This window comes from Eurytemora carolleeae, unplaced genomic scaffold (assembly GCF_000591075.1).
Source record: "Eurytemora carolleeae unplaced genomic scaffold, Eaff_2.0 scaffold1798, whole genome shotgun sequence".
Taxonomy (NCBI): domain Eukaryota; kingdom Metazoa; phylum Arthropoda; class Copepoda; order Calanoida; family Temoridae; genus Eurytemora; species Eurytemora carolleeae.
In genome coordinates this window covers 21,308-48,237 of record NW_019397683.1, presented here as the reverse complement: position 1 = coordinate 48,237, position 26,930 = coordinate 21,308, and the positions used below count along the sequence as shown (strand labels likewise).

Sequence of the window (26,930 nt, the reverse complement as noted above, 5' to 3'; positions counted from 1 at the left end):
CTCCATGCACATGACTAGAACTCAATCATGCCTGTAGGTCGGATTAAAAAAATAAAATGTGTAACCGACCTACAGCTGTCGTAGGTCGGATATAGCAATAGGTCAGAAAGTTAGTAGGTCGGAAGTTCAGTATAGAGGATGTTGCGTATAGACGATGCAACATTACCTGCCATTACCCACATTCTTCAGGTCTATGATGAATGTTTGTGTGATATAAGTTTTATTTTCAGAAATATGGACCAAATATTAGGGAAGAGAAAACATGGTGAAAATATGGAAAGTCTTTCTGTGAAAAGGTAAGTTCTAAGCACTCTTGACTTTTTTCTTTAAAAATTATTTCTCCTTTTTATTGAAGGTTTTATTGCTGAAATTGGACTTTTTTGTCTTTTTTGGAGGAATGATTTTGAGAATTGTTTTTTTAAATCATTCAATGATTGACGACCATGAAAAATGTAACAAAAATTATTCTACAGTAAACTAATTAGTTGTTTAGAAACAGGTTATGAAAATAAAAATTAACTCTTATCATCGAAATTAAGTAATCTTATTATAGTTTTTTGATTTCTGGAATATCATATTGTTTTTTTAACATTTTCTAGAGATTTCCTGTAATTTTTATTTGAAAAGACGACATTTGAATAATTTGAAGAAATCTGCGAATAAATTCGTAAAGAATAAGAAATTATTGATTTTGACTTTGATTTATTGACAAATTTCTATTGAGAAGTTTGTTCCTAAACATCCAATTAGTTTATCGTAGAATTTTTGTTACTTTTCTATAATCGCTGTATTTGATGTTGTTAAAAGGCAAATAGAAATACCTTCAGCATAAAGTACAACTTATGAAGTAAAGTACGTCTGTGGAAGTGTGTAAATTGGAAATCCGAGTTTATTTAAAATCATAACTTAAGTTTAAAAGTCTTTTTTTATTCCACAGTTCTTATGCCCCACTGGATACATTTTTTTTAATCGTTTTTTACAGTCTATTATATTAAAAATAAAATATCTTTTCGAAATGAGCATTTGAGTTGGGACTTCTGAAAGGCCTTTGATTTTTTATCTATTAATATTATAAACCAGAGCTTCGTCTGTACATATTTCAAGCAGGCTGTTAAAACTGTTATGTAGGTACAGTTCACACAGCATGATGTTAAATGCAGCAAGTAATGTTGAAACCATCATAACATTTACTCTTATTTAAACAAAATCGTTGGGGATAATCTGACTAAAAGCATCTATAATTTAACATGAAAATAAGCTTGATCGCACAGTTTTTTATGAGTGGTGCACAATTTTGATAAATAAAATTAAGAGTTTTCAATCATTTGAACAGGCACAGGAAGTTAAAAAGTTGAATGTTGTGAAGATTATATTCGTTCAAAAACAGAGGAGACATTGTATGTCCAGTAGGACACAGAGCCAACATTGAATCCATAAGATCAGATGGTTTACGATCTCCAATACCAGGCATAGAGCGTATCATTTCAGCTTTCTCGAGATCAGTATGGGTATATTTCTTCAAAAGACGGAGTTTCAGAGCAGTGTATGGATTTTCATCAGGAACATGTTCAAAAAAATCTGTTAGAGTAATAGCTACATCATTCTGAAGAGCTGCTAGAAGGTGATGATATTTAGTGATCTCTGCAGTAATATTCCTGAGTACAAACTGTAATTTAGCCTGTGCAAACCATATGTTGGCTCCGGCAGCCCAGAATTGGGGCAATTTCATGAATACAGCATTTGCTTTAGCCATCTTTCTTACTTCGGGGTCACCACTGAAGATTATATATTTACTGATATTTTTAGGATATAAATAATAAATATATTACAGATTCTATAAATATGTTGAGAATTAAGCTTGAAGATCTTCTCTTGTTCCTGGTTCTGATCAGACCTGGCTACTGGATTCTCTTTTCATCCTTCCCGTATTTTATCCGTCCATCTCTTACGGATTCTTAGTTTGTGATCTCTTCAATGTCCACATTTCCTCAAATGCCACTAATTTTGAAGGTGGGGTCACGCCTCTAATTTTAAAGATATTTTTTAGGTTTAGCATAAAGGTCAGATTAATGGGATTAACTCTTGGAATGTATTTTCAAAATGTTATAGACGAGGCTTTTCGCGTCCATCTTCTATTTAAATCGTGAACATTTTCTCTTTCTATACGTTGTAAAATAAAATCAAACAACAAGTTTCATGGATTTTATAAAAAAATCGTGGATTTTCAAAATTTTCAAAAATCGAATTTTGTTAGTGGTTTATTTTTGAAAATTCGATCATTTATAAACTTTCCCTGGGGTCATGTGAAGTCCCACAAAAATTTGGGCCTGATTGGCAGATTTTATCAAAAAAATCGTGGATTTTCAAAATCAAAAATAATTTAATTCGAGCATTGGCCCTGATTGGTTAAGCCGTTTTGACGATTTTTGAATACAAACAGACAGACAAACAAAGTATATAGATAGATAAAAATTATCTGAATTATTTTTTATGATTTGATAGTTACTTTTAAAAACATTTATTCCTGTTTCGATGATTTTTTTATAATGAAGACGACATTTTCATATTTTCCAGGAATGTTCGAAAATCCAGCGCACGCGAAATATTATTTAAAAAATAAATAAAAATTTTATGGAAAATAATCAATGACTATTGGTTGTAATATCTAAATGATTTGTTTAGAATAAAATTGATTATTTTACGATCCGAGTTGAATGTTGCAACTTTCTGAATTCATATGGACGCTACGGTTTTCAGCATAAGACGTTTTTAACAATTTTCTCCATATAGACGAAACAGATAAAAGTAATATTTGTATGTAACGATCAAAAAGCACTTACTTTTCGCTGTAGGCCTATACCCCCTTTCATTTTTGGCGAACGCTCACTTTATAGTAAGGAAGACAATAAGAATGAATATTGAACAGGCGTTTTTATTCAACTTTGGCATTAAAACCAGGGATCTTACTAAAATCAAGGTTTAAATCAGGGTTTATAGAGAAATTTCTTTTAGTAATTAACATACTAAATGTGTAAATACTAGCTTACACCAAAGTCAAAAGGGAGCAGATTTTAAACCCGCGGCAACCAACAAAAGATTATTTAAACCTTCTCGTTAAAATATTTGCTTTATTTTTACCAAATTATCATCTATCACAATATTTTTAAGTAAAATCTTAGCTCACATGGTTCATCTTCATACAGGAGGCAGAGATATAGAATTAATTAATTCAAATTAAAACAACATGTTTTCAACCCTGAACAGTGTCTAGACCCTTCCCCTTCATCCCCCCCTGTACCAATCTAACTAATTACAATTTTTGGAAGTATATAAAAAAATTAATGAACGTTTTTTAATATCGGACAAAACAAATCCTTGAATTTAATAATTATTAATTTAATAGTTTTTAGTTGCACCCTTGTTTAAATATATCCTATATAAAGACAGGATGAGGAGTAAGATACTCATATCTTAAACACGCAGCCTCACTCATCTCTCAGGTACTATACAGTCCTCAACTTTTTTCTTCTCTGTATACATTTTGCTTATCTGTTTTATTCCAATAAACGACAAAACGGGTTAAATCCAACGATGCTCACAGGACCCCAGGGATGGTTTATGCAAACCTGAAAATTACATTTTTTAGTTAATAAGACATAAGACATAAGATACAATTAGGGTGACTCGCAAAAATTCTCCCAAATAAAGATTTAATCAAAACTAGTTTAATTTTAAAGGATAAAAGTTTAACCTCCCAGTTCGTAATTTAGAAAGATTAGACATGTAACTACGCTTTCAGTCTTTTATCATAACATATTTTATTCTTTGCAAAATTCTTGTTTACACTGAACAGCTTGTGCGGACTATTATAAAGATTAAGTTGAGATTTACAATTTTGTTAAGATAATAGTTTTTGAATTAATTAGCACATTACTTATGAAAAGTATAGTACACTACCATATTAAATGGATAGATCGACCTTGGAAGTATTATTCATTATTGGTCCGTAGACGGAATAATACTATACATTCTGCTTACCATGGGATGATAAAGATTAAGATAATAGTTTTTCTGCTTAACATGGGACTGGAAAGTAAATTTAAGGTGTAAAGTATATTACGCAGGGGTAGGCGATTATATCATAACAATGAAAACGACTTTCAATTTTGATTTAAATCAAACTGTTGAACAGCATGGATAAGCATAAACATAGAAGTTAAGATTTGATTACTTGTAAACTTTTAATTGCAAAAAACCTTATTAACGATCAAAACTTAAATAAAAAGGTCGTTCTCATTGTATTGATATAATCCTCTATTACTATAGTCCATATTAGGTTAACTCTGTATTATGATACTGTATATATATATATATGCTAAATAACGGCTTGAACTGTTTTCTTTTTCTTTTGATTATCATTTCTTGTTTAGATATGTTTGGTGTGAGTGTACAACTATTGTTCTTTGTACTGTCCTCTACTCTTGTGCATTGTAATCCGGGAGAACTTGTGATTGATCAGGATACTCAGGATCATCTTGATCTTTCAGATACCAAGGTTAGATAATCAGGATACTCAGGACCATCTTGATCCTCGAGATACCAAGGTTAGATAATCAGGATACTCTGGACCATCTTGATCCTTCAGATACCAAGGTTAGATAATCAGGATACTCAGGACCATCTTTATCCTTCAGATACCAAGGTTAGATAATCAGGATACTCAGGACCATCTTGATTCTTCTGATACCAAGGTTAATCAGGGTACTTTGGACCATCACAAGATCCTTCAGATACCAAGGTTAGATAATCAGGATACTCTGGACCATCCTGATCCTTCAGATACCAAGGTTAGATAATCAGGATACTTAGGACTATCTTGATCCTTCAGATGCCAAGGTTAGTTAGATGAGGATACTCAGGACCATCTTGATTCTTCTGATACCAAGGTTAATCAGGGTACTTTGGACCATCACAAGATCCTTCAGATACAAAGGTTTATCAGGATACTTGGGACCATCTTGATATTACAGATACCATGGTCCGGTGGGAAATTAAGTTAAGTTGGCAGAATATAGATGAATGTAGATGTAAATGTTTATGGTACGGTGGTAGGCGATTAAATCAATATAATGAAGACTAATTTTTTATTTAAGTTTTAATTTTTAACAAGCTTTTTAGAACTACAAACTTATAAGAATTAAAGAGAAGCTTTTTGAATTGACAGCTCCACTTTGTTTCCATGTTTTTGTGTATTCATGCAGTTTAAAAGCTTGATATAAATCAAAATTGAAATCGATTTATTGATATAGTCGCCTACCACCGTCATACTGACTCTATATAGGATTATGGTTCGGATCTGATTGGTTTAGAACTCCTGGATCTGGATCAACTGGAGAAGGATCTCAGGAGAAGAAAAAATCTGATCAGGAAATATATTTAATTATAAAATAATGAACAATATTTGAAATGATGAAAATTCTTTTTATAAAATTCCAATTACTTTATTTTTATTTGTATGAATACAAATCCGCTTGATCATATTCTGTACGGAATGGCTTGAGCAATCCTGAAATTGTGGGATTTTTTAATAGTGAGTTCCAGCTTGTTAAAAGCTAATATTACTTTTCTAATTGAATAATCAAATATGAAAAATTTGATATCCAGAGGGAAATCTCTTGAAGAGACAAATTATTATAGATATTGTAGTAAAATATTTCCAGTAGGCCTAAATTCAAGGACACGTACAACCCAATTTCGCAGGTTTTCATGGTAAAACCTTCCTTATTCTTCACCTTAATAAAGTTTTTAGATACAGGGTTACCCACAAAGGATGAAACTGTAAAGACGACCTTAAACTCTCTAAATATGAGTTGCACTGAATACAGTCTTGTAATAGGTTATACAATTATTTAGCAAAGAGAGAAACAAGTTTACAGTTGCTGGGAGTCATGAATATTAACTTATAAAGAAACGGACATTCTGTACATGGAGTCCTTTAATACGATTTTATGATTAAGAAAACTCACAGGATAAAGAAAAACTCTCTTATTACTTGAAAATAATAAGTTTACAAAAAAATTGTTAATCCTTTATGGGTAACCCTGTAGCAGCTATGGGTCTGATCTAAAAATTAAGACAATATTAAATTATAAATGCACACAGTGGTATATGGCATGGAGTTAATCCTCGTTTTCTGATGAGCCAGGGAACTCCGTACAACCAAGGTAAAAAAAAATTCATTCAAAATATATTGTTTTATTGTCTTGATTTGAAAAACTGTTTTATTTAGATGAGCTGAATCAGATGGACTCCATTGGTAGAGTTGGAGTTAAGCGTGCACCTTCTTTCCCTTCTCATAGGGATAGAAAATGTGGTCTTGGATACACAAGCTGTTATTAGTGGATATATCAGCTGTTTTTCTGGATATATTATCTGTTTAGTAGTGGATATATCAGCTGTTTGTGCTGGATATTTTAGCTTTTTAGCAGTGGATATACCAGCTGTTTGTACTGGATATATTAGCTCTTTAGTAGTAGATATATCAGCTGTTAGTAGTGAATATATCAGCTATTAGTAGTGGATATATTAGCTATTATTAGTAGATATATCTTTTGTTAGTAGTGGATATAGGAGCTGCTAGTAGTGGATACTGGATATGTCAGCTGTTAGTAGTGGATATATCAGCTGTTAATATGGATATATCAACTGTTGGTAGTGGATATATTAGCTGTTAGTATGGATATATCAGCTGTTAGTGGTGGATATATCAGCTGTTAGTATGGACATCTCAGCTGTTAGTAGTGCAGTATCAGCTGAAAGTAGTGCAAATATTTCAGCTCGATAAATTAGCTGTTAATAGCTGATATAACTGTTGTTATCTGATGTTTCAACTGTTAAATTAGTTGAAACACAAGCTGTAACTATTGCATATACCACTGTAATATTAATTTCATAAATAAATATCATCTATGTAATTTTTTAAAAGTCTTTAAATTAAGGTCTAAAAGTATGAAGCTATGTCCGTTTTTACTATCCCACAAATCTGTGTCTTGATTGTAACAATCAAACATGTTCTAAACTTGGTGCTTGATACTAACAATAAACAAAGGAATTGAGTCTGTCACAGTCTTTGATTTTCTAATCCTTATATCTTTGCAATCTGATGTCAAAGACTTAAGATATTTTAAGTATTCTGATAGATCAAATAATCTATGTTTGATTTTTCAATGTTTTGTACCTGCAGTTTGCAAAGATATAGGGATTATAAAATTTAAGTTTGTGGCAAAAACTCAACCCCGTTAAAACTTGGTTTCAGTCCAATAAATCTTGTCCTTGATAGTTAATTAAACAAGTTCAGAACTTGGTTTCGATCCATCAAATCTTATGACAAATAGTAACAACAAAACAAGATCTAAACATGGTTTATAGCCCAACAAATCTTTTTCTTGATAGTAACAAGAAAACAAATCAAAACTTGGTTTCAATCCAACAAATTCTGTCTTTTATTAAATGTTATTTTTTTCTATTTTACAAATCTTGGCTTTGATAGTAAGAATAAACCAGACTTTAAATTTGATTTAATCCAACAAATCTTGTTTTTCAAATAAGAGAACACTAATCTTGGTTCCGATTAAACAAATCTTGTTTTCCAAATACGAGAACACTAATCTTGGTTCCGATTAAACAAATCTTGTTTTTCAAATTAGAGAACACTAATCTTGGTTCCGATTAAACAAATCTTGTTTTTCAAATTAGAGAACACTAATCTTTCCGATTAAACAAATATTTCCCTTGTAGTAACAGTAAACAAGTTCTATACAGATTAATGGTTTATATATCACATATTTGATAGCTGCTCCACTTTTTAAACAGATTAATGGTTTATATATCACATATTTGTTAGCTGCTCCACTTTTAAAACAGATAAATGGTTTATATATCACATATTTGATAGATGCTCCACTGTTAAAACAGATTAATGGTTTATATATCATATATTTGATAGCTGCTCCACTGTTAAAACAGATTAATGGTTTATATATCACATATTTGATAGCCGCTCCACTGTTAAAACAGATTAATGGTTATGTCACATATTTGTTAGCTGCTCCACTGTTAAAAGATTGTCAGCAGGTAACTCGAAAGTTTTACTTTTATCTTATTTTAAGTTTTGGGTTATCATTGGTTTTTTGATGCGGTAAGGATTACTCGCTGGATTACAGAAAGCTGGAAGATAATAGTATAGGGTGTCTCACGAAACAGGACGGTAGAAAAACCAATTGAAAATTGTCTATAAAGTTTGAATTTATTTGGGACATTAAGTGTTTAATTCTTGAAAAAATAACCACAATTCCAGTTTTTCTAAAATGTGGTCTGCCTTTTTTGTGAAGATTTCAATAAAACCAAATTTGTCAAAATCTGAACGAAATTTTCGTTTCTCCGGTTATATTGAAAGCACAAAAAAGGCAGACCGTATTTTGGAAATGCCAGGAGTAAGGGTATAGTGGTATACAGTTCATACAGTAATTACTACCTCTAAAAAAAACCATTTCTACTGGCAGCGCCGGGCACTTCAGCTTGTAGTTGATATATTTCAATTGCCATCTGCAAGGTCTCCATATATTGTGTCGTCGACAAGGTCTCCATATATTGTGCCGTCTGCAAGGTCTCCATATACTGTGCCGTCTGCAAGGTCTCCATATATTTTGTCGTCTGCAAGGTCTTCATATATTGTGCCGTCTTCAAGGTCTCCATTTATTGTGGCGTCTGCAAGGTCTGCAAATATTGTGCCGTCTGGAAGGTCTCCATATATTGTGCCGTCTGCAAGGTCTTCATATGTTGTGCCGTCTGCAAGGTCTCCAAATATTGTGCCGTCTGCAAGGTCTACATATATTGTGCTGTCTGCAAGGTCTCCATATATTGTGCCGTCTGCAAGGTCTCCAAATATTGTGCCGTCTGCAAGGTCTCCATATATTGTGCTGTCTGCAAGGTCTCCATATATTGTGCCGTCTGCAAGGTCTCCATATATTGTGCCGTCTGCATGGTCTCCATATATTGTGCTGTCTGCAAGGTCTCCATATATTGTGCCGTCTGCAAGGTCTCCATATATTGTGCCGTCTGCAAGGTCTGCAAATATTGTGCCGTCTGCAAGGTCTGCAAATATTGTGCCGTCTGCAAGGTCTCTAAATATTGTGCTGTCTGCATGGTCTCCATATATTGTGCCGTCTGTAAGGTCTCCATATATTGTGTCGTCTACAAGGTCTCCATATATTGTGCCGTCTGCAAGGTCTCCATATATTGTGTCGTCTGTAAGGTCTTCATAAATTGTGCCGTCTGCAAGGTCTGAAAATATTGTGCCGTCTGCAAGGCCTCCAAATATTGTGCCGTCTACATGGTCTCCAAATATTGTGCCGTCTGCAAGATCTCCAAATATTGTGTCGTCTGCAAGGTCTCCAAATATTGTGCCGTCTGCAAGGTCTCCAAATAGTGTGCCGTCTGCAAGGTCTCCATATATTGTGCCGTCTGCAAGGCCTCTAAATAGTGTGCCGTCTGCATGGTCTCCATATATTGTGCCATGTGCAAGGTCTCCAAATATTGTGCCGTCTGCAAGGTCTCTAAACATTGTGCCGTTGGCAAGGTTTCCATATATTGTGCCGTCTGCAAGGTCTCCATATGTTGTGCCGTCTGCAAGGCCTCCAAATAGTGTGCCGTCTGCATGGTCTCCATATATTGTGCCGTGTGCAAGGTCTTCATATATTGTGCCGTCTGCAAGGTCTCCATATACTGTGCCGTCTGCAAGGTCTCCATATATTTTGCCGTGTGCAAGGTCTTCATATATTGTGCCGTCTGCAAGGTCTCCATATACTGTGCCGTCTGCAGGGTCTCCATATATTTTGCCGTCTGCAAGGTCTTCATATATTATGCCGTCTGCACGATTTCTCAAAGATGAGAAGTATTTATCAATTATCATAAATAGTTCCTAATTATGACTAATAAAGCGGTATATAAAACTTTAAACATTCTTTACATGAAAAGAAAAATATTCAGAGAAAAAAAATTGAATTGAATTTGATTTCATCTTTTATGATTTAAGGAATACCTTTTTTTGTAGTTCAAATTAAATCTAGAAAACTTGTATAATTTATTGAAATCTTAACATTTTTCAGAAAAAGGTTTTGTTAAAATCAAAGATTTTCACAAAACAAACTAAAATTACTCCAGAAATATTTCTCCAAATATCTGCCTTTCTGCGTAAGAAATGTTTAAAGTTTTAGCATAAATCCTATAAACCGCTTTATGAGTCCATATATGTTTTTAATCATGACAATCAATGAATAAATCTAATCTTTAGTAAAATTCTGACGCTACTACGGTAAAAAAATTGTTAACATTATTCATTAAACATAAAAACTAAGATTTTAAAAAAGCTGTTCTGTATGGTGGAGGCTTGTTCACTGCATAGCGGAGGCACGGTCTGCATTTAACCCAAATTACCGAGTAACAATATTTATTCATTTCTTACACAGGTTTCAAATGTCAAAACTTTTGACTCTATTCTCTCGTAGTTCGGTTAAACCTTCAATGTTCTTTCTTCTAAAAACGCAATATCAGGGAGGGGGGGGGGTGTTCCACGGCCTTTTCACAAGAATTTGCCAAAGTTTTAATTGCAAAAAGTTATTCACTTTAAAAAAAAAAGTAATATTAGCTTAGAACTACTCTGAGAGGTAACAGAAGTCCTCTGATAGAGAACAGAACTACTCTGAGAGAGAACAGAACTACTCTGAGAGAGAACAGAACTACTCTGAGAGAACAGAACTACTCTGAGTGGGAACAGAACTACTCTGAAGGGAAACAGAACTCCTCTGAGTGGGAACAGAACTACTCTGAAGGGGAACAGAAATCCTCTGAGAGAAAACAGAACTACTCTGAGTGGGAACAGAACTCCTCTGAGTGGGAACAGAACTACTTTGAGTGGGAAGAGAACTCCTCTGAGTGGGAACAGAACTATCTCTGCAGAAGGGGAACAGAACTCCTCTGAGTGGAAACAGAACTACTCTGAAGGGAAACAGAACTCTTCTGAGGGGGAACAGAACTACTCTGAGAGAGAACAGAACTACTCTGAGGGAGAACAGAACTCCTCTGAGAGAAAACAGAACTACTCTGAGTGGGAACAGAACTCCTCTGAGTGGGACAGAACTACTCTGAAGGGGAACAGAACTACTCTAATAGGGAACAGAACTTATCTGAAGGGGAACAGAACTCTTCTGAGGGGGAACAGAACTACTCTGAGTGGGTAAAGAACAAATCTGAGTGAAAACAGAAATACTCTGAGTGAAAACAGAAATACTCTGAGTGGGAACAGAACTCCTCTATTTATCTATCTATCTATTTAGATAGATAGATAGATAGATAGATAGATAGATAGATAGATAGATAGATAGATAGATAGATAGATAGATAGATAGATATAGATAGACAGACAGATAGATAGATAGATAGATAGATAGATAGATAGATAGATAGATAGATAGATAGATAGATAGATAGATAGATAGATAGATAGATAGAACGATAATAGAACCTATATAGAAATATAAGATAGAAAACATACTGGACCGTTGAATATAAACAGTTAAAGAAGGAAAGAGATAAGCAGCAATACTGCATTCTAAGAGATAGATAAACAGACAGAGAAAGTAAAGAAAAAACAAAAGAACAAAAATATAATAGTTATATTTGTGAACCCATCCCGATTAGCGAGCTAAGTTCATAAAGGATTCCTTTAGAATTTAAATACCATTTTAACCAACGGAATAAAGTAGTAATCACAAGTTACACAGCAAAAGATAGTTAAAAGCAAAAATTAAGGAGAATATTAAGCATTCACTTACAGGATTAAAAATTTGAGAACACCAATCAACAAATTGAGATTTTAAAAGTTTTTTTAAAAAAGCAGAAACGTATCAAAATTTTGAGGAAACAGTTAAAAAAATTTGTGGAAACCGATCAATTTTAAAGTTTCGAAAGTTTCCGTTTTTTACGTTTCCATCTGAAGGCGTTTCCATGTTGTTCCATCTCCATGTTGTTCGGTTTCCATGTTGTTCGGTTTCTATGCTGTTCGGTTTCCATGTTGTTCAGTTTCAATGTTGTTCGGTCTCCATGTTGTTCGGTCTCCATGTTTTTCGGTTTCCATGTCAACATGATGTAATCATTGCAATACGTCCATCCATATTTAATGCCCTACCGTGGCCAGATTTAAAAGAAATAGTTATGTCTGCGAGAAATGGAAACATTAAAACACATAATAATCGAAGGACGAAGATTCCGAAGTGGCTAGGACAAGAAAATGAGGAGATTAAGACTCGGACGAGAAATTGTTGTGGCTGGCCTTCCTTCCCTCCCCTGTATAAAAGAAACTCAATATCTTTATTGACAAGGAAATATAATATTTCTGGAAGAAGTTGTTGCATCTTTCCCAGCTTTTTCTTTCATTTCTTTTCATACTCAATATTTTTTATGATAAGTTGTCTGGGTTAAGTTAACTCAAGTGTTTATCTTCGCCATGTATTCTTAATGTTAGTGACAAGTTATTATAAGGTTTTCGAAAACCAATTGGCTTACCGTCATCAGCAGGCCTGCAATTGGCTTACCGTCATCAGCAGGCCTGCAGTTGGCTTACCGTCATCAGCAGGCCTGCAGTTGGCTTAAGGCCTGCAATTGGCTTACCGTCATCAGCAGGCCTGCAGTTGGCTTACCATCATCAGCAGGCCTGCAGTTGGCTTACCGTCATCAGCAGGCCTGCAATTGGCTTACCGTCATCAGCAGGCCTGCAGGCTTACCGTCACCAGCAGGCCTGCAGGTTTACCGTCATCAGCAGGCCTGCAGGTTTACCGTCATCAGCAGGCCTGCAGGTTTACCGTCATCAGCAGGCCTGCAGTTTACCGTCATCAGCAGGCCTGCAGGTTTACCGTCATCAGCAGGCCTGCAAAATGGAAAAAAGAATTACTTAAATATTATTTTTTAGCCAATATGATGACAAAATATAAATATTCCAATAACCTTACTTCTTGATCAAACACTTCTTGTTTGCTTAATTCTGTACCTTTGAAATTAACATTAGCTTATCAATTGGAAACTGTAGCACTGCCCGTAATGTAAACATTATAAACTATCAAACCAAGGACCTCCCCTGGAGCAAGTATAGTGTCTGTGGGTTAGTACCTCAAACACCATTCTTAAGCCATGGTGAAGGAGACTAATAAAAATCCTAAAAAGGAACAACTCAACTTATTGGAATCTTTTAGGAGGTAATTGAATAAAATATAGGCGTGTATCGGGCCTAATCCCCCACCCCCTTTGTCAGTGAATTCTATGGTTTCAAAGAGGGTTTCAGGCCCCAACAGGTGTTGAACCTCATCCTCTGGAACGAAAAAAAGTATGACCCCTTTGGGAAAATTCTGTATTTATAGATAAATATAAATAGATTACTGAGGGGGTACGCTCCACTCTTAATTAAATTTATTTTAATTCTTTATTGTTATGTTAATCCTGTTATTCGGGCGTATAACTGCATATTTTTGTGCGTTTTTGCAAATAACAAATGTGCCTAGTACATATTTGCCTATAGTACTCATTCGCCAAGTACACATTTAGCTGTAGCCTGTATAACGATGTTAGTAATCCACAAATGTAACATATTATCCGGTTTCACAAGCGTAATTTTTAAATTACGAAATAAAAAGTTGTTGGATATTTTTTCATTTGATAGGTCATCAACCAATCCTGTAGCCATGCCAGGTTGCAAAGGATAAACATTATTGTAGAAAACAAACATATTAAAAATTTAGATGTTCATATCAACGAGGTTATAGTATATAGAATGATGATGTACGATAACCCTTTACTAATTGTACAGGCCATGTACTTCACTTCCAAAGGTCAATCTGTATATTACAGTACTCGGGGATGAGTTCTGAAAATATTTAAATGGAAAATTTGTTTTCCATGTAACTATTAAACTTTATCGTGTGCAGGATTCCATTTTCTTTTATAGAGCAATATTTCATCGTTAATAAACTGTTCTGAGATACAAAACCTCCCCATACACTGGAACTCCGAAAGCGTAATGCATAATTGATATTTGTACTGTATGAGTACGCCATAATCTCTTAACATCCTTTATCAGTAAGCTGTACTAAGTGTACACCCAGGCCAATATATACACACGGAGAGGTAGCTAACTTCCAGCCCCTCTGGTTCATATAGAATATTTCATTAAGTGCTTAATTGAAAAGGGACATAGTTTTTTTTTGCTCATTAAACTTACAATTTCTTTTACATTAGAGGATACGCAACTAGGGCTGGGCGTAATCCTATGTTTTTAATCTTTGTTCCAAGTTCTAGAACGAGGGCCTTTAGCTGATCGTTAATTTCTGTCTCGTACTTTTATACAATCGATCCTTTCTTTAGGTTCAGGGTCGAGAACGGTTCCAGCCGTTCGTTAACGATGAATAATTGTTAAGGATAATGAGCGTTTGTGATTTTTAACACTAGTTTATTAATAACAATAGACTATATTTTATGTTGTCGATTAATAAAAATACTTAATGAGGGTTTGGTGAAACTTACATCAAACTAAAGTAAATTGAAATCTTAGGTTTTCAATCATAACTCTTTTTATTGAATTTGAAGAGCAATTGAGAAGAGAATGATTTGAATTATAAAATGTAACAAGATGAATTTGTTAGTTTCTCATACTTGTGCGTAAAACCAAAAATTAGAAGGCTACGAGGTCACAAAGTCAGGCCAGTAATGTAATGTTGACCTATGACCGGACAGAAAAGTCAGTGGTAGGGGGAGTGGGGGGGGGGTAGTGAAGTGCATAGGGAAGGTTTTCAAATATGTAGAGGGACAATACTGAGTTTTTGACACAAACTAAATTTACTAATCCCTGTATTGTTGCAACCTCATGGTGAAAACTTTTAAATTATCAAACTTGTACATATTTGATCTTACAACCTTCATGCTTTGACATATCAAACAACCCAGTTCCTTTCAACTTGATAATTCATAAACGTTCCTATTATTTCGCGACTTGTCTATGAGAACGAATTCCAGATTTAGAATCGTTCCTGATTTTAACGTCAACATTTTCAGACCGTTTTTTTACACATTACAGCTCGTTCCAAGTTTGGTAATTTATAGATATGTTCCAATATTTTTAAAGATGCGTTTTTAAGCATTCGTTAATTTTTAGAAACGATAAAATCGTTCTTGGAAATTCCGTTCGTTCCCGTGAAAAAACGATTGTAATGACTATTCTATTTAAAAATTGAATCCTCATAGAGTCGACTCTTAGAGTTAAATTTCGGAAATTTTATTATTATGACTTTCCAGGAATGTATTATTTTTTCTTTCAGATCAATCTAAAGAAATTTTTTAAACAATGCACCTAGAATCTTTTTTGCAAATAAATAAGACTAGTTGCTTGTGAAGTTGGGTTTTGAGAGGTTTCACATATTTCTTCAATTTTGCTTCTGTTACACAATGCATGAATAATGTTGACTGATTATGGCGGAAGATTTTTCAAATTTGTTAAATCGTTTAGTAACGAAGAATTGGTTTTTCACAATTTTATACTAGCAGATTGAAAGTGAATAACATTTAGAGTTTTGTCCAAGTTTGCAGATTTACTAGAGATTTTCTAAAAAGTATGCTAAAGTCTAGTTGCTTGGTTATGTAATAAAATTGATAGTTTAAGAATTTAAATAAATTCTGAAAAAATCTTTGACTCTTGCAGGTTTCAACATCAGGTTTTCTCAACAACTTCAGCTCATGGCTTTCATTGGATTATTGATGCTCCAGCATTGGGAGAGAAGATATTTTGGTTTATCCTTTCTATCTCGTTCTTTACAGTTGGTATTGTATTATCTGTAATTTCCATCAAGGAAAGTATAATAAGATTTAGTATCACAAATCTTATTTTGTAATTTCGATCTAAAATGTTTTTTTCCAGGGTGAAATAGACAATCCCAAATACACGACAGCGCTAGAAATAGAAGAAGGAGATACAGTGAATGGAATACCATTCCCTGATTTTGCTATTTGTGATCCAAATCCATTTAGCTTAGAAAAGGTGAGGAAATAGATTTGTAATGTCTGTGTAAATAAATGTTAAAGTATAATTAACAGTTCAAAAAGAATTACTAAAATATAAAAAAGTTTTAAAAACATTGTTAGGCACAAGAGGCAAATGTTAGTGAAACATTGTTAGCATATCTTACTAATTATGTTTATGTGGGAGTAGGTAAACTTTCATTCCTTTCTATAATTGTAGGCATAAAAAGCAGTCTTTTAAAATGACGTTTAGAAGAAAAAATATATTTTTAAAATTTATTTTATTTATTCATGTTTAAGATACTATTGAAAATATGACGTGTCGTTCTGATAAACTTGATGCAGAGTTTATTGATACTCTAGCCAGGTTTAATAATGATACAATCAAGCTTCTGGATGCTGTTACTAAGGAAACAATAAGAAAAATTAGTATAAGAAGAATTATCACCTGAAAATGAGCCATGAACGTTTCAATCGATTTATCAATCGTCTCAGCTTATTATTACAAAACCTTGTGCAATGGTCCCATTTAAAATATCAGAGCAAACAATTTAACAGCTTCGGCTATAGTCCTTAATTTGCTTAATTTCATAAAAGAAAGAGAATTGCGTAAGACTTTTTAGATCGGTATAAAGCCACCTAAAAGTTAAAAATATCTAAAGAAAGATAATGGCAGTGCCAAAGCAATCTTATTGTTACTGCTTAACAGACTTGTGAAGACATTTTGATATATTGTCAAGCAGGTATAATTAGAGGAGCAAACATCAATTTAATTGATTTTTTATTATACTGTTAAAATTTTATACACAGCAACACAATATCTGAAATCAACATAATTTTTTGTTTGTATCCAATAAACGTCAAAACAGCTGAACCGATTGGGCCCACATTTTGTGTGGGGCCTCAAATGATCCCAGGAAAGGTTTATAGATGCTCAGAATATTACAACAAGTTGTCTCCAAAAATTTTGAAAATCATCAAAAAACAAAATTTTATCGAAGAGAAAATGCTAATAGATTGAGCAACTATCAAAAGTTTAATAGAAGGTGGGCGCGAAGCGCCCTTATTGCATGGTATGATGCAAAACAAAACATAATTCTTATTACAGGATTCAACCCATACCACACTTCGGACTGTTGTTCCAAATATTTTAATCAAGGAAGGATTAAGAATCTCAATATAAAATTTTAACTGATTATGAGTCTATCTGAATTATATATACTTTCAATATCCATCTAAAACAAGTTATAATCAGACTGGTTTGACCTATTTAGGTTTATATATTTATCGCTTCACAAGTTAGGTTAATCAATATAACAAACAGCCCAGTCTGATAATGCTTCCTGTTTTAATCGATGTTTGAACGTATAGAAACATACATTTTGCCCATTTTTATATGTATTTCTTTACTTATCCCCATTATTATGTTTTTATTCTAATTTTTGACCTCAATTCTAGGAGAATACACTATGGATTTTAAGGTAAATGATTCATTTAAAATATAAATGAGTTTTTAAGGCGTTCTTGATAAATTTCTGGCCTAATTAGTCGACAATTTATTTAGTGCTATAGTACCCGAGGAAAGATGAACTACACTATTCTGTATGGGAATCGTATGTCCGGAATAACTATTATTGTTGATAGTGAAAGGAATAAGATTTTATTTCCCCAAGGTATAGCAATAATCATAAAGTCCTTTTTTTACTTATTAATCATAGTTTAGAAGTATAAAATGCAAAAACTTTTAAACTTTGCATAGATCTTGCTAGTTGGAAAACCAAAAAATATTCTGGAATCGGTGTCGCTGTTATTCCAAAGGTAACTGCAGAGTTGAAAACTTTTGAATTGTGGATATTGAGATCAAAGCATTATGTCCTTTTTTATTAATCTCAAGATTAATTTAATCTTTAGTTTGTATTCTGAAAAGTGTATAAAATTCAATAAATGAGTCTGGTAAGGATATCCAAAAAGAGAGAAAAAGGGCTGATTAGCAGGAAATTAAAGTGGCGCATTGGATTAAGCAATAGGGATTAAGGGCATCCAATTCTAAAGTTTCCAAATCAGATTTTACAAATTTTTTTATCTTTATATAGGTAAAAACAAAATACATTGAATAAATTTAGAACTAAAAATATTCTAATTTTTCAATTTGCAGAAATCTAGCATATTTTCTGCAGTTCAAAAAGGCGTAAAGGTAATGGAAAAACTAGGATTGGGTTAAATAAAAATTATTACACTAATGTTTCAAATTCTTAAAGCTCTTGTCCCCTGATTCAAACAATGATGTTATGATTACTAAATCTGTTATGGATAGAACTGCTGAAAAACATGGTAATATTTAATTGAAAAATAATACTTTATCAAAGTTTAAAATGGGGTCTGCCTAATTTACAAATTAATAGTATTTATTGTAAGACCAAAAATTTATTTTTCTTCTTAATTAAAAAGTTGCAACATTTTATAAAATTAAAAGCATGAGGAAGTCTTAATTAGCATAAAAAAAGAGGGAAAAGATAAGAATGTAAAATAAAAATGTAGATTTTAATAAAGTCATAAATTATTTCTCAAAGAAGATTAATAAGTTTTTATAAAAATTTCATTTTTAGGAATATTTATGAGAAATAAGAATGGTTGTGTAGATGAGGAGAATGAAGAATTTTATATGAATTTAGGCAACAATTTTTATTTACAACTGCAGACCAATTTTTTTCTTTAATTCAAGTTACCACATGACAATTTTTTTAGCCGTGATCTGTCGATAGTTTTCAGTCCCCTTTTGTGCTTGAACCTTGTGTTAAATTATAACAATGTATTTTATCCTACACGATAAAAACCATTACTGTGTCTCTCCTGACGCTAGTTTTTTATAGCCGTTTCGTTAACGGTTAGTTCGGACAATCAAGTTGACGTTAGCCTAAAAGGCAATAACGGAATGTTTGTTTCCTTAACAGCTTTTCCGGTTTTTTTTTTAAAGTTACCATTAGTTAAAAATCTCAATTTTATTATTGGCGTTAATGGAAGATATTCCGCCGTTAACGGTGGATATTTGCAATTAACGACATAAGCAGATAGGAATTGAGTGAAGTGCAAAAAAATCATTAACGGCTTGCCCCGTTAATGGTTGTTTGCAGTATTAATGGTGTTGTCAGTTGGTCAAACCTCCAAAACTTCCATAAAAATAGTTAACGGTTTGTCAGACTGGACAAGCCGTCACCACATTGCAAAAAAAAATCTTTAAAAGGTCCATCATATAAACCGTTTGTTTTCTTTTTAATCGTCAATTTTTTTAAGGGTTTTTGGCATTCCTTAATAAGCTCTTCTGTTAATTAACAAGCTTTAGCTGGCAATTAATGGTAATTTAACAAAGTTAAACAAAAAATTGATGCCTTGCAAATATTTGTTAACATACTGCAGGGTCATTCACATTTTAACCTACAAGTTCTGTTGAAACATTTCTGACATATCCTTTAGAAATTAAAGTCAGTTTTGTTTAACAAATCACCAAATTTTAGTCTCATATGTTTTGGCTGGGAGCCAAGGGGTTTGAATTTATTCGGAAGTATCTTAATCATTCAATTTTATTTTATGATATGGATACATTGATATATAAAAAAGTGTTTTACATAAAGTGGAGAAGAGCATTTTTAATTTGACTCTAAATTGTTTTTACATAGTGAGTCCATATAGTGAGCACTACTCTGCTGATCAATGTTTTCTTTACAACAAGCAGTTATCATACAACAGGCTTAATTTTTATTCAAACATTTAAATACATTTAATACAATTAATATCATATGATAATATGTTATTAATCCTAAACTTTATTTGATCAGTGATTTAAACTGCACTATCCCCATTCTCCCACCACCTGGAATTGCTAAGAAAAACTGTACACCACTTGAGTATATCAAGTACTATGATCCAAAATACAGGTTATTAACATAGTGAATTCAAATGTCATTAAAATGAGAGCTAACTAAAGATGTGATTTTTACTCAAAACATGATTTCCAGAAACTGCAGTTTCTAGAAAATCAAAACAGATATAGGGAGTCCCATGAAACATGATAGTTGGTGTATAGTTTAGAATGTCTTCTTATATAATTTTTTAATTCTTTGATACTATAAAGAGACATTTGTATGCTGGCAACAGGACGGTTTGGTTGTATACTTTAGTGCAGCCGGAGCCAGGGAGCATATAGTGTAAAATCAAACATGGCGGCACCACACCTTAATACAGAAGAAACAAAAAAATAGCAGTGTAGAGTTTGGGGTCTTTTTCCACTTCTTCCCCTCTCTCTCTCGCCGGAAACAAGAAAAATAGAAACATAGAAAGAAAAATCCTGAGAGGTTGGTAACCAGGAAAATGATATAGGGTTTTTACTCTGCCAGCTGCAATACTAGGCTGACTATGAGGAGTGGACTACTGTCGAAGATGCCACATTCTAAGACGGAAAGCAATAACTCTCCATCTTGTAATGTGCTACAAACTCAATGGAAAACATTTTCAAATGCCGCTTAAACTGGGAATACAGTGTAAAACGTGGGCAAATGAAGTGTTTTTAACCAAGCATTCCTAATACCCCATTCCTCACTTATACTCAACTTCCTATTACCAACTCAACTCAACATTACTGAGAGCTACTCTATGATACCTTAAAGCGAGATATTAACAAGAAACAAAATCAGCCAACATATGATCAATAATGCAAAATAAAACAAGAAAATGGATATTTTAAGAAAAATAGATATCTTAAAAAAACAACAGCTGCTATCATCCCATTATTTGTACAATTTTGAAATAAAATTTGTCAAAACCAATATTCAAAAATAAATGTTTGATACATAAAGAGAATAATAAAAAATATTATAGGTGAGTTATATATTATAGTAAAATTGATTTCAAAGTAAGATATATTTTAGCAAAAGATTTAAATATCCTTTATACAGTGATATGTAAGACCACATTTAAAACTATTTACCAAGTGTCTTGTCTTCTGGGGCATCCTGTACATTAGCTGAATAGGAAATAAGAAGCATAGGAAGATTATAAACTTTTTATATTTTAAAGGGACTGTAAGTTTAATTTCTAGTGACCCTCATGCAAAGATGGCAATGCCCAATTTACAATGGCTCCCCTTGAAACCTTTATCTGATCAAAAATGTGGAAAATAATGTTGTTTATCCAAGTAGAAAAGTGTTTGATGCGGATGAATTCTCCATCATTTAAAAGAGAAGGCTTGATATTGATAAGAATTGCGCAAGTCAATTTCACAGAGAAACCACAAATAAAAAACAGTAAAAAAAAACAAAAAAAAAAACATAGATAACTATTTCATACTTCATCAAACAAAAATGTAAAGGGTGCCATTGTAAACCGGGAACTGCTATATGTCCAAGGAGAATCACTTTAAATTGTGCTTACAGTCCCTTTAATGCAGAGATCAGGGTAGGAAGACAATGACTACTACCAAATGTCTTACTGATTGTATAGTGGAGAATTTTGGATTAGAAATATCATCATCTGATATTACCAAGGTTTGTTGAACTACTATAATACCAGAGCCCGCGATTTATAGAATTTGGGGAAATCACAAGGGTCGTCAGCTGATTCATAAGTAAGTTCTGAGATGAAGCTTTAAACCTGGGTCTAAGGAATTAAAACCCAAGTCCAGGATAAAATCGCGGACTCAGATTTCTCGGTCATGCTAATACAACAATACACAAGTTTTTCAGGAAATGATAGACATGGTTGAAACACATACCAAGATGCCTAATTTAACTCTGGTTATGTTCACAATCTTTGTGAAGGGGATGGATCATTCTGTGTTAAAGTTTAATGGGCAGGTAGGCAGAACTACAGATTGATAAATATCCATAGATGGAGTTTTAAAACATGGTTTTTAATGTAAATATAATAATGGTATGCTTTATTTGATATTTCTAAATAAAAGAACTCGTTGTAAAATTGTCTAAGCTAAGGTTTTCATCAAAAAGTATCTCCGACCATATGCGATTATCTTTTTATATCAAGAGTTACCATTTGCATAACGCTAAAAGCGGGAAATGTGAAAGCACAAGAAAGTATTTCCGTTTAGTTCAATCCAAAAAAACTGTTGTGCTTCTGTAAAATAAAAAATCAATAAAAACAAGGTTGATGATCAAATTCAACAGATATTAATTAATAATTATAAACAATTTAATTTTGGTCATTTATATTTCATTTTGTTTAAACATGCATTTACTCATTCCTCCATTTCTAATAATTATGTTTACCAAAAAGTATTTGAATAAATTTTCCACAGAGCTTAAATGATTTGTTATCTACTGTTGGTGGGAACCTTGGACTTTGGTTTGGAGGCTCAATCATAACCTTTATAGGTGAATATATTGTTAAACTAGATTATTTTAAGATAAAACTTTATAGGAGAATATATTGTTAAACTAGATTATTTTAAGATAAAACTTTATAGGTGAATATATTGTTAAATTAGATTATTTTAAGATAAAACTTTATAGGTGAATCTATTGTTAAACTAGATTATTTTAAGATAAAACTTTATAGGTGAATATATTGTTAAACTAGATTATTTTAAGATAAAACTTTATAGGTGAATATATTGTTAAACTAGATTATTTTAAGATAAAACTTTTTATATCAGAGTGAAATTAGCAAAATTTTCACACACATAACAAATAAAAATCACAATTGAAAAAATAATTCCCTTTTTCTTATTAAAATATAAATTTTAATTTGCATTACAAACTTTAACTAAAGGAATTGAGTCTTTGTCACAAACTCTGATTTTCTAATCCCTATAATATAATATAATCCCTATATCTTTGCAACCCGAAGTCGTAAACCTTAGATATTTCAAACTATGATTGTTTTTAGACAAAACAATCTAAGTATGAAATATCAAAGGTTTACATCATGAGGTTGCTAAGATATTGGCATTCGAAAATTTGAGTCTGTGGCAAAGACTCAATTCCTTTGAATAATACACATACAAAATTTGCAATTAAAGTTCTCAAGAATTAGACAATAGACATCGCTGGATTAGATTATTTCTTTCTTTCTTTACATAAAGCTAAATATCTCCATATTATTTCAGAAGTGCTAATCTGTTCTCTGTTTTTCTTCTATTTAATGATTGGAAAAGTATTTGGTTGCCAAATATATGAGGGCTATCCTGATGGAGATCGTTAAGAAGAAACAATGCAAATTTTTCTTCTTCTTTTTATTAATTGATGTAAATCTATATGTTTTTAATACTTATAACCTTAAAATATAATGTATTTATTTAAACTTAAAGAGTGGGAAGAAAATAATAAAAGTGATTCTTGAAGGAGTTTTTATTACAACTTTATCTATGATAGGGGTTGAAAAGTATTAAATTACGCCCCTAACAGACTTAAAGGAAGTTTCTTATTACGCCCCTGACAGACTTAAAGGAAGTTTCTTATTACGCCCCTGACAGACTTAAAGGAAGTTTCTTATTACGGCCCTAACAGACTTAAGGAAGTTTCTTATTTGGTAGTTCATTTTGTTAGATTGCTGGTCTGTTAGATATGTGAACTCTCTTTACATATTTATATATTTCGATTTTTCATTTATTTTTAGGATTAATACAAATTATTATAGAAATTGACAAATATAATCTATTCGATGAATTCATTAATAACACAGTTTATAAATGTCTGTTTGTTAATTCATTTTATAGTAAAATGTTTAACAGTTTCAGTAATATATTTTTAAACTTCAATTCTGAATATCCTTCATATATTGAATTTATCAAAAATGTGACAATATGAAAAATGTTTCTTTGCTCCTTGAAAATACTCCCGTAGAAAAATAGAAGCAATATCTCTTTGTTTCTTGGCTGCCCATATTATACCATGTTAATAATTCATAGTCACAATTAATGTTTTCCCGGCTAGGATTTTTCAAAAAAATGACATAAAAAGATGTTTGATTTTTTCGAAAATCTTAGGAAAAGAGAAAGGCTACATTTCGAGTACATTTTTAGAGTTAAAAATGCATTTTAAAGCAAAATATTTCACCGACGACCCACAAATTTATTGACACTGTACCTTCGAATCAAATTGAATATTCTATTCTCTTTACTTCAAGTACCAGTTTGTAATATAATAAAAGGAAATTTTGCGGAAGAAAAAACAATTAAAAGCTTCGGAAATGGGACCGGGCACATTTTCGAATATAATAATGCATACTTTTAAAGAGTAAAACGGCAGTTTAGAGAAAAATGTTTTATCGACGACCCAACATTTACAAGAATTGTACCCACTAGAAGCACATTTTAAAATGACTGTAAAGGAAAAATGAAAGGGCGAATAGGATAAAACCTGAGAATCTCATGAAGACATGTAAGAAATGTTAAAAAGAAAGTGTGGCAATTTTATTCTTTATCATATACAGAGTGTCTCTGCGTTTAGGCTGTTTAGCCTACTAAATATTGTTGTATCGTGTTAAAGGGACTGCAAAAGGAAAAATGAAAGGGGGTAAGAGATGAAACCTGAGAATCTCAGGCGTTGAATGATACATGTAAGACTTCTATCTGATGTTCCTGTCTCGAGAAATTGATATAAAACTGTGGCAAAATATACGGTAATTCATATTTGCAGTTTTGTTTAAAGTTTTAGGTTTAAACAGATCATATTCAACAAATACGAAACCAATCTGAAAAAGACTATATCCTACAGAAACCTGAGAAGCTCAGGTTTGCTCCTGTTATAATTATTTTATTTTTATTTTGTATTTTTAATAGATATAATTGATAATATCATTACATTTACTCCGCATCCTCCATATTACGTTGCACCATAACTTGAGCCAAGGCAGTCCAGTATATTTGGTACGTGATTTCCATCTGTATCACATGACCTGCACTGTCATTGGCTGAAGTCCTGGTGACGTAATATGGACTATACGGACAATATGTAATAATATTATCATTTATATCTATTAAAAATAAAATTTGTAAATATATTTTTAAGAAAAACATATAATAGGATATAATATCGTCGTTTTCAGATTGGTTTCGTATTTGTTGAATATGATCTATTTAATACTACAACTTTTCTACAAAATAGCATAAATTTGACACAGTTTTATATCAATTTCTCGAGACAGGAACATCAGATATATGTATTATTCAACGCCTGAGATTCTCAGGTTTCATCTCTTACCCCCTTTCATTTTTCCTTTACAGTTCCTTTAACACGATACAACAATATTGAGTAGGCTAAACACCCTAAACGCAGAGATATGATAAAGAATAAAATGGCCACACGTTCTTTTTAACATTTATTTTGCTCCTTAACATGTGTCTTCTCAATACTTTTCATTAAATTATATATTCTAGTGAGACTATCTGACTTGAAGAAACTAATTAAAAATATATTCAAATATATACACATATATATATATCCCTCTCCTCATTACATTCATATCAGACATAACAACAGGAGATATCAAAATGTTCAAATTGCTAAAATTATTTTTCTATTAAAGTACTTAAAACTAACAAATCCTTTGTTTTTTCTTCTATTTCTGCTTAGTTTTCATTTTTTCCCGCCCCTTCTACCCCCCCCCCTTCCCCATTTCTTGTTTTTCATGTTTTTTGCATAAAAGATGTAATATTTTTTAAATTCTTTCCAGTTCTTGAAAGTCTGGTCCAGAATAGGTCATTTATTTTCTTTTTATCGCTATACTCGCTATAAAGTTAATCATTTATTTTCTAATTTAATTTTCTAATTTATACAATTTAGGGAGAAATGCTGGATTTTTTTACACTTTTTATACTTTTATTATAACTCAGGAAACCCTTGACTGATTTGCCTTAATTTTTGATTGGGGAACTCAGGAGAGCTTAGTTTTGAGATTCTAAGTTGAGTGGGTCTATACTGTGTACACAGCGGGACTTACTATGACCCTGGGCAACGCTGGGTTCCCAAACTAGTTTAACGTAAAACCTCTTTTTTCTCCAGGATGGAAATAAAGAGACTAATTTTATTGTTCACTTTGTTCTGTTGTATTCATGGATATCTGGCTCAGGTAAAGGATTAAAGGGACTGTTATATATTTTAATAATGTTAAAGGGACTGTTATATATTCTTACAATGTTAAAGGGACTGTTATATATTCTAATAATGTTAAAGGGACTGTTATATATTCTAAAAATGTTAAAGGGACCGTTATATATTCTAGTAATGTTAAAGGGACTGTTATATATTCTAACAATGTTAAAGGGACTGTTATATATTCTAATAATGTTAAAGGGACCGTTATATATTCTAGTAATGTTAAAGGGACTGTTATATATTCTAACAATGTTAAAGGGACTGTTATATATTCTAATAATCTTAAAGGGACCGTTATATATTCTAATAATGTTAAAGGGACTGTTATATATTCTAATAATGTTAAAGAAACTGTTATATATTCTAATAATGTTAAAGGGACTGTTATATATTCTAATAATGTTAAAGGGACTGTTATATATTCTAATAATGTTAAAGGGACTGTTATATATTCTAATAATGTTAAAGAAACTGTTATATATTCTAATAATGTTAAAGGGACTGTTATATATTCTAATAATGTTAAAGGGACTGTTATATATTCTAATAATGTTAAAGGGACCGTTAACATAATTTCGTGTCACCCTTCATGTAAAGATGACAATGCCCGATTCACAAAGCTTTATAAAATAGATATTAATGTTTTAATTTTGAAAATTGATTATCTCTAATTGTGGTTTCTTTACTGCAGGAAAACGTATATGAATTATT

General features: G+C 32.2%; 4 protein-coding genes across 6 annotated transcripts; 2 read left to right on the top strand and 2 right to left on the bottom strand.

Annotated features, from left to right (window-relative positions):
- The first annotated feature begins 226 nt into the window (after positions 1-226).
- Positions 227-6,974, top strand: LOC111715481 (uncharacterized). 3 transcript variants are annotated; one of them, XM_023490809.1, is made up of 6 exons: positions 227-296; positions 3,404-3,500; positions 4,431-4,555; positions 5,342-5,427; positions 6,163-6,224; positions 6,290-6,974. In XM_023490809.1, exons 3-6 carry the CDS (start codon positions 4,433-4,435, stop codon positions 6,397-6,399), a joined length of 381 nt encoding a protein of 126 aa, XP_023346577.1. In that variant the 5' UTR covers positions 227-296; positions 3,404-3,500; positions 4,431-4,432; the 3' UTR covers positions 6,400-6,974. The 3 variants fall into 3 exon arrangements, with proteins under 3 accessions (XP_023346577.1, XP_023346579.1, XP_023346578.1); XM_023490811.1 differs by having other exon boundaries at positions 245-296; positions 3,444-3,500; XM_023490810.1 differs by lacking the exon at positions 227-296 and having other exon boundaries at positions 3,019-3,500.
- On the bottom strand, positions 1,322-1,753 carry LOC111715479 (uncharacterized). Its single transcript, XM_023490808.1, has one exon. It carries the CDS (start codon positions 1,751-1,753, stop codon positions 1,322-1,324), a length of 432 nt encoding a protein of 143 aa, XP_023346576.1.
- A 1,619-nt stretch (positions 6,975-8,593) lies between the features above and the next one.
- Positions 8,594-9,622, bottom strand: LOC111715478 (circumsporozoite protein-like). The gene has a single exon (XM_023490807.1). The coding sequence runs from the start codon at positions 9,620-9,622 to the stop codon at positions 8,594-8,596; it is 1,029 nt and encodes a 342-aa protein (XP_023346575.1).
- Positions 9,623-12,935: 3,313 nt separating this feature from the next.
- LOC111715477 (uncharacterized) lies at positions 12,936-23,410 on the top strand. Its single transcript, XM_023490806.1, has 19 exons — positions 12,936-13,307; positions 15,800-15,947; positions 16,016-16,135; positions 16,240-16,306; positions 16,417-16,526; positions 16,826-16,859; positions 17,225-17,275; positions 17,575-17,597; positions 17,681-17,789; positions 17,876-17,934; positions 18,272-18,310; positions 18,375-18,447; positions 18,723-18,788; positions 19,791-19,860; positions 19,950-20,048; positions 21,557-21,653; positions 21,852-21,962; positions 22,421-22,496; positions 23,231-23,410. Exons 1-19 carry the CDS (start codon positions 13,243-13,245, stop codon positions 23,323-23,325), a joined length of 1,512 nt encoding a protein of 503 aa, XP_023346574.1. The 5' UTR covers positions 12,936-13,242; the 3' UTR covers positions 23,326-23,410.
- Positions 23,411-26,930: the final 3,520 nt, after the last annotated feature.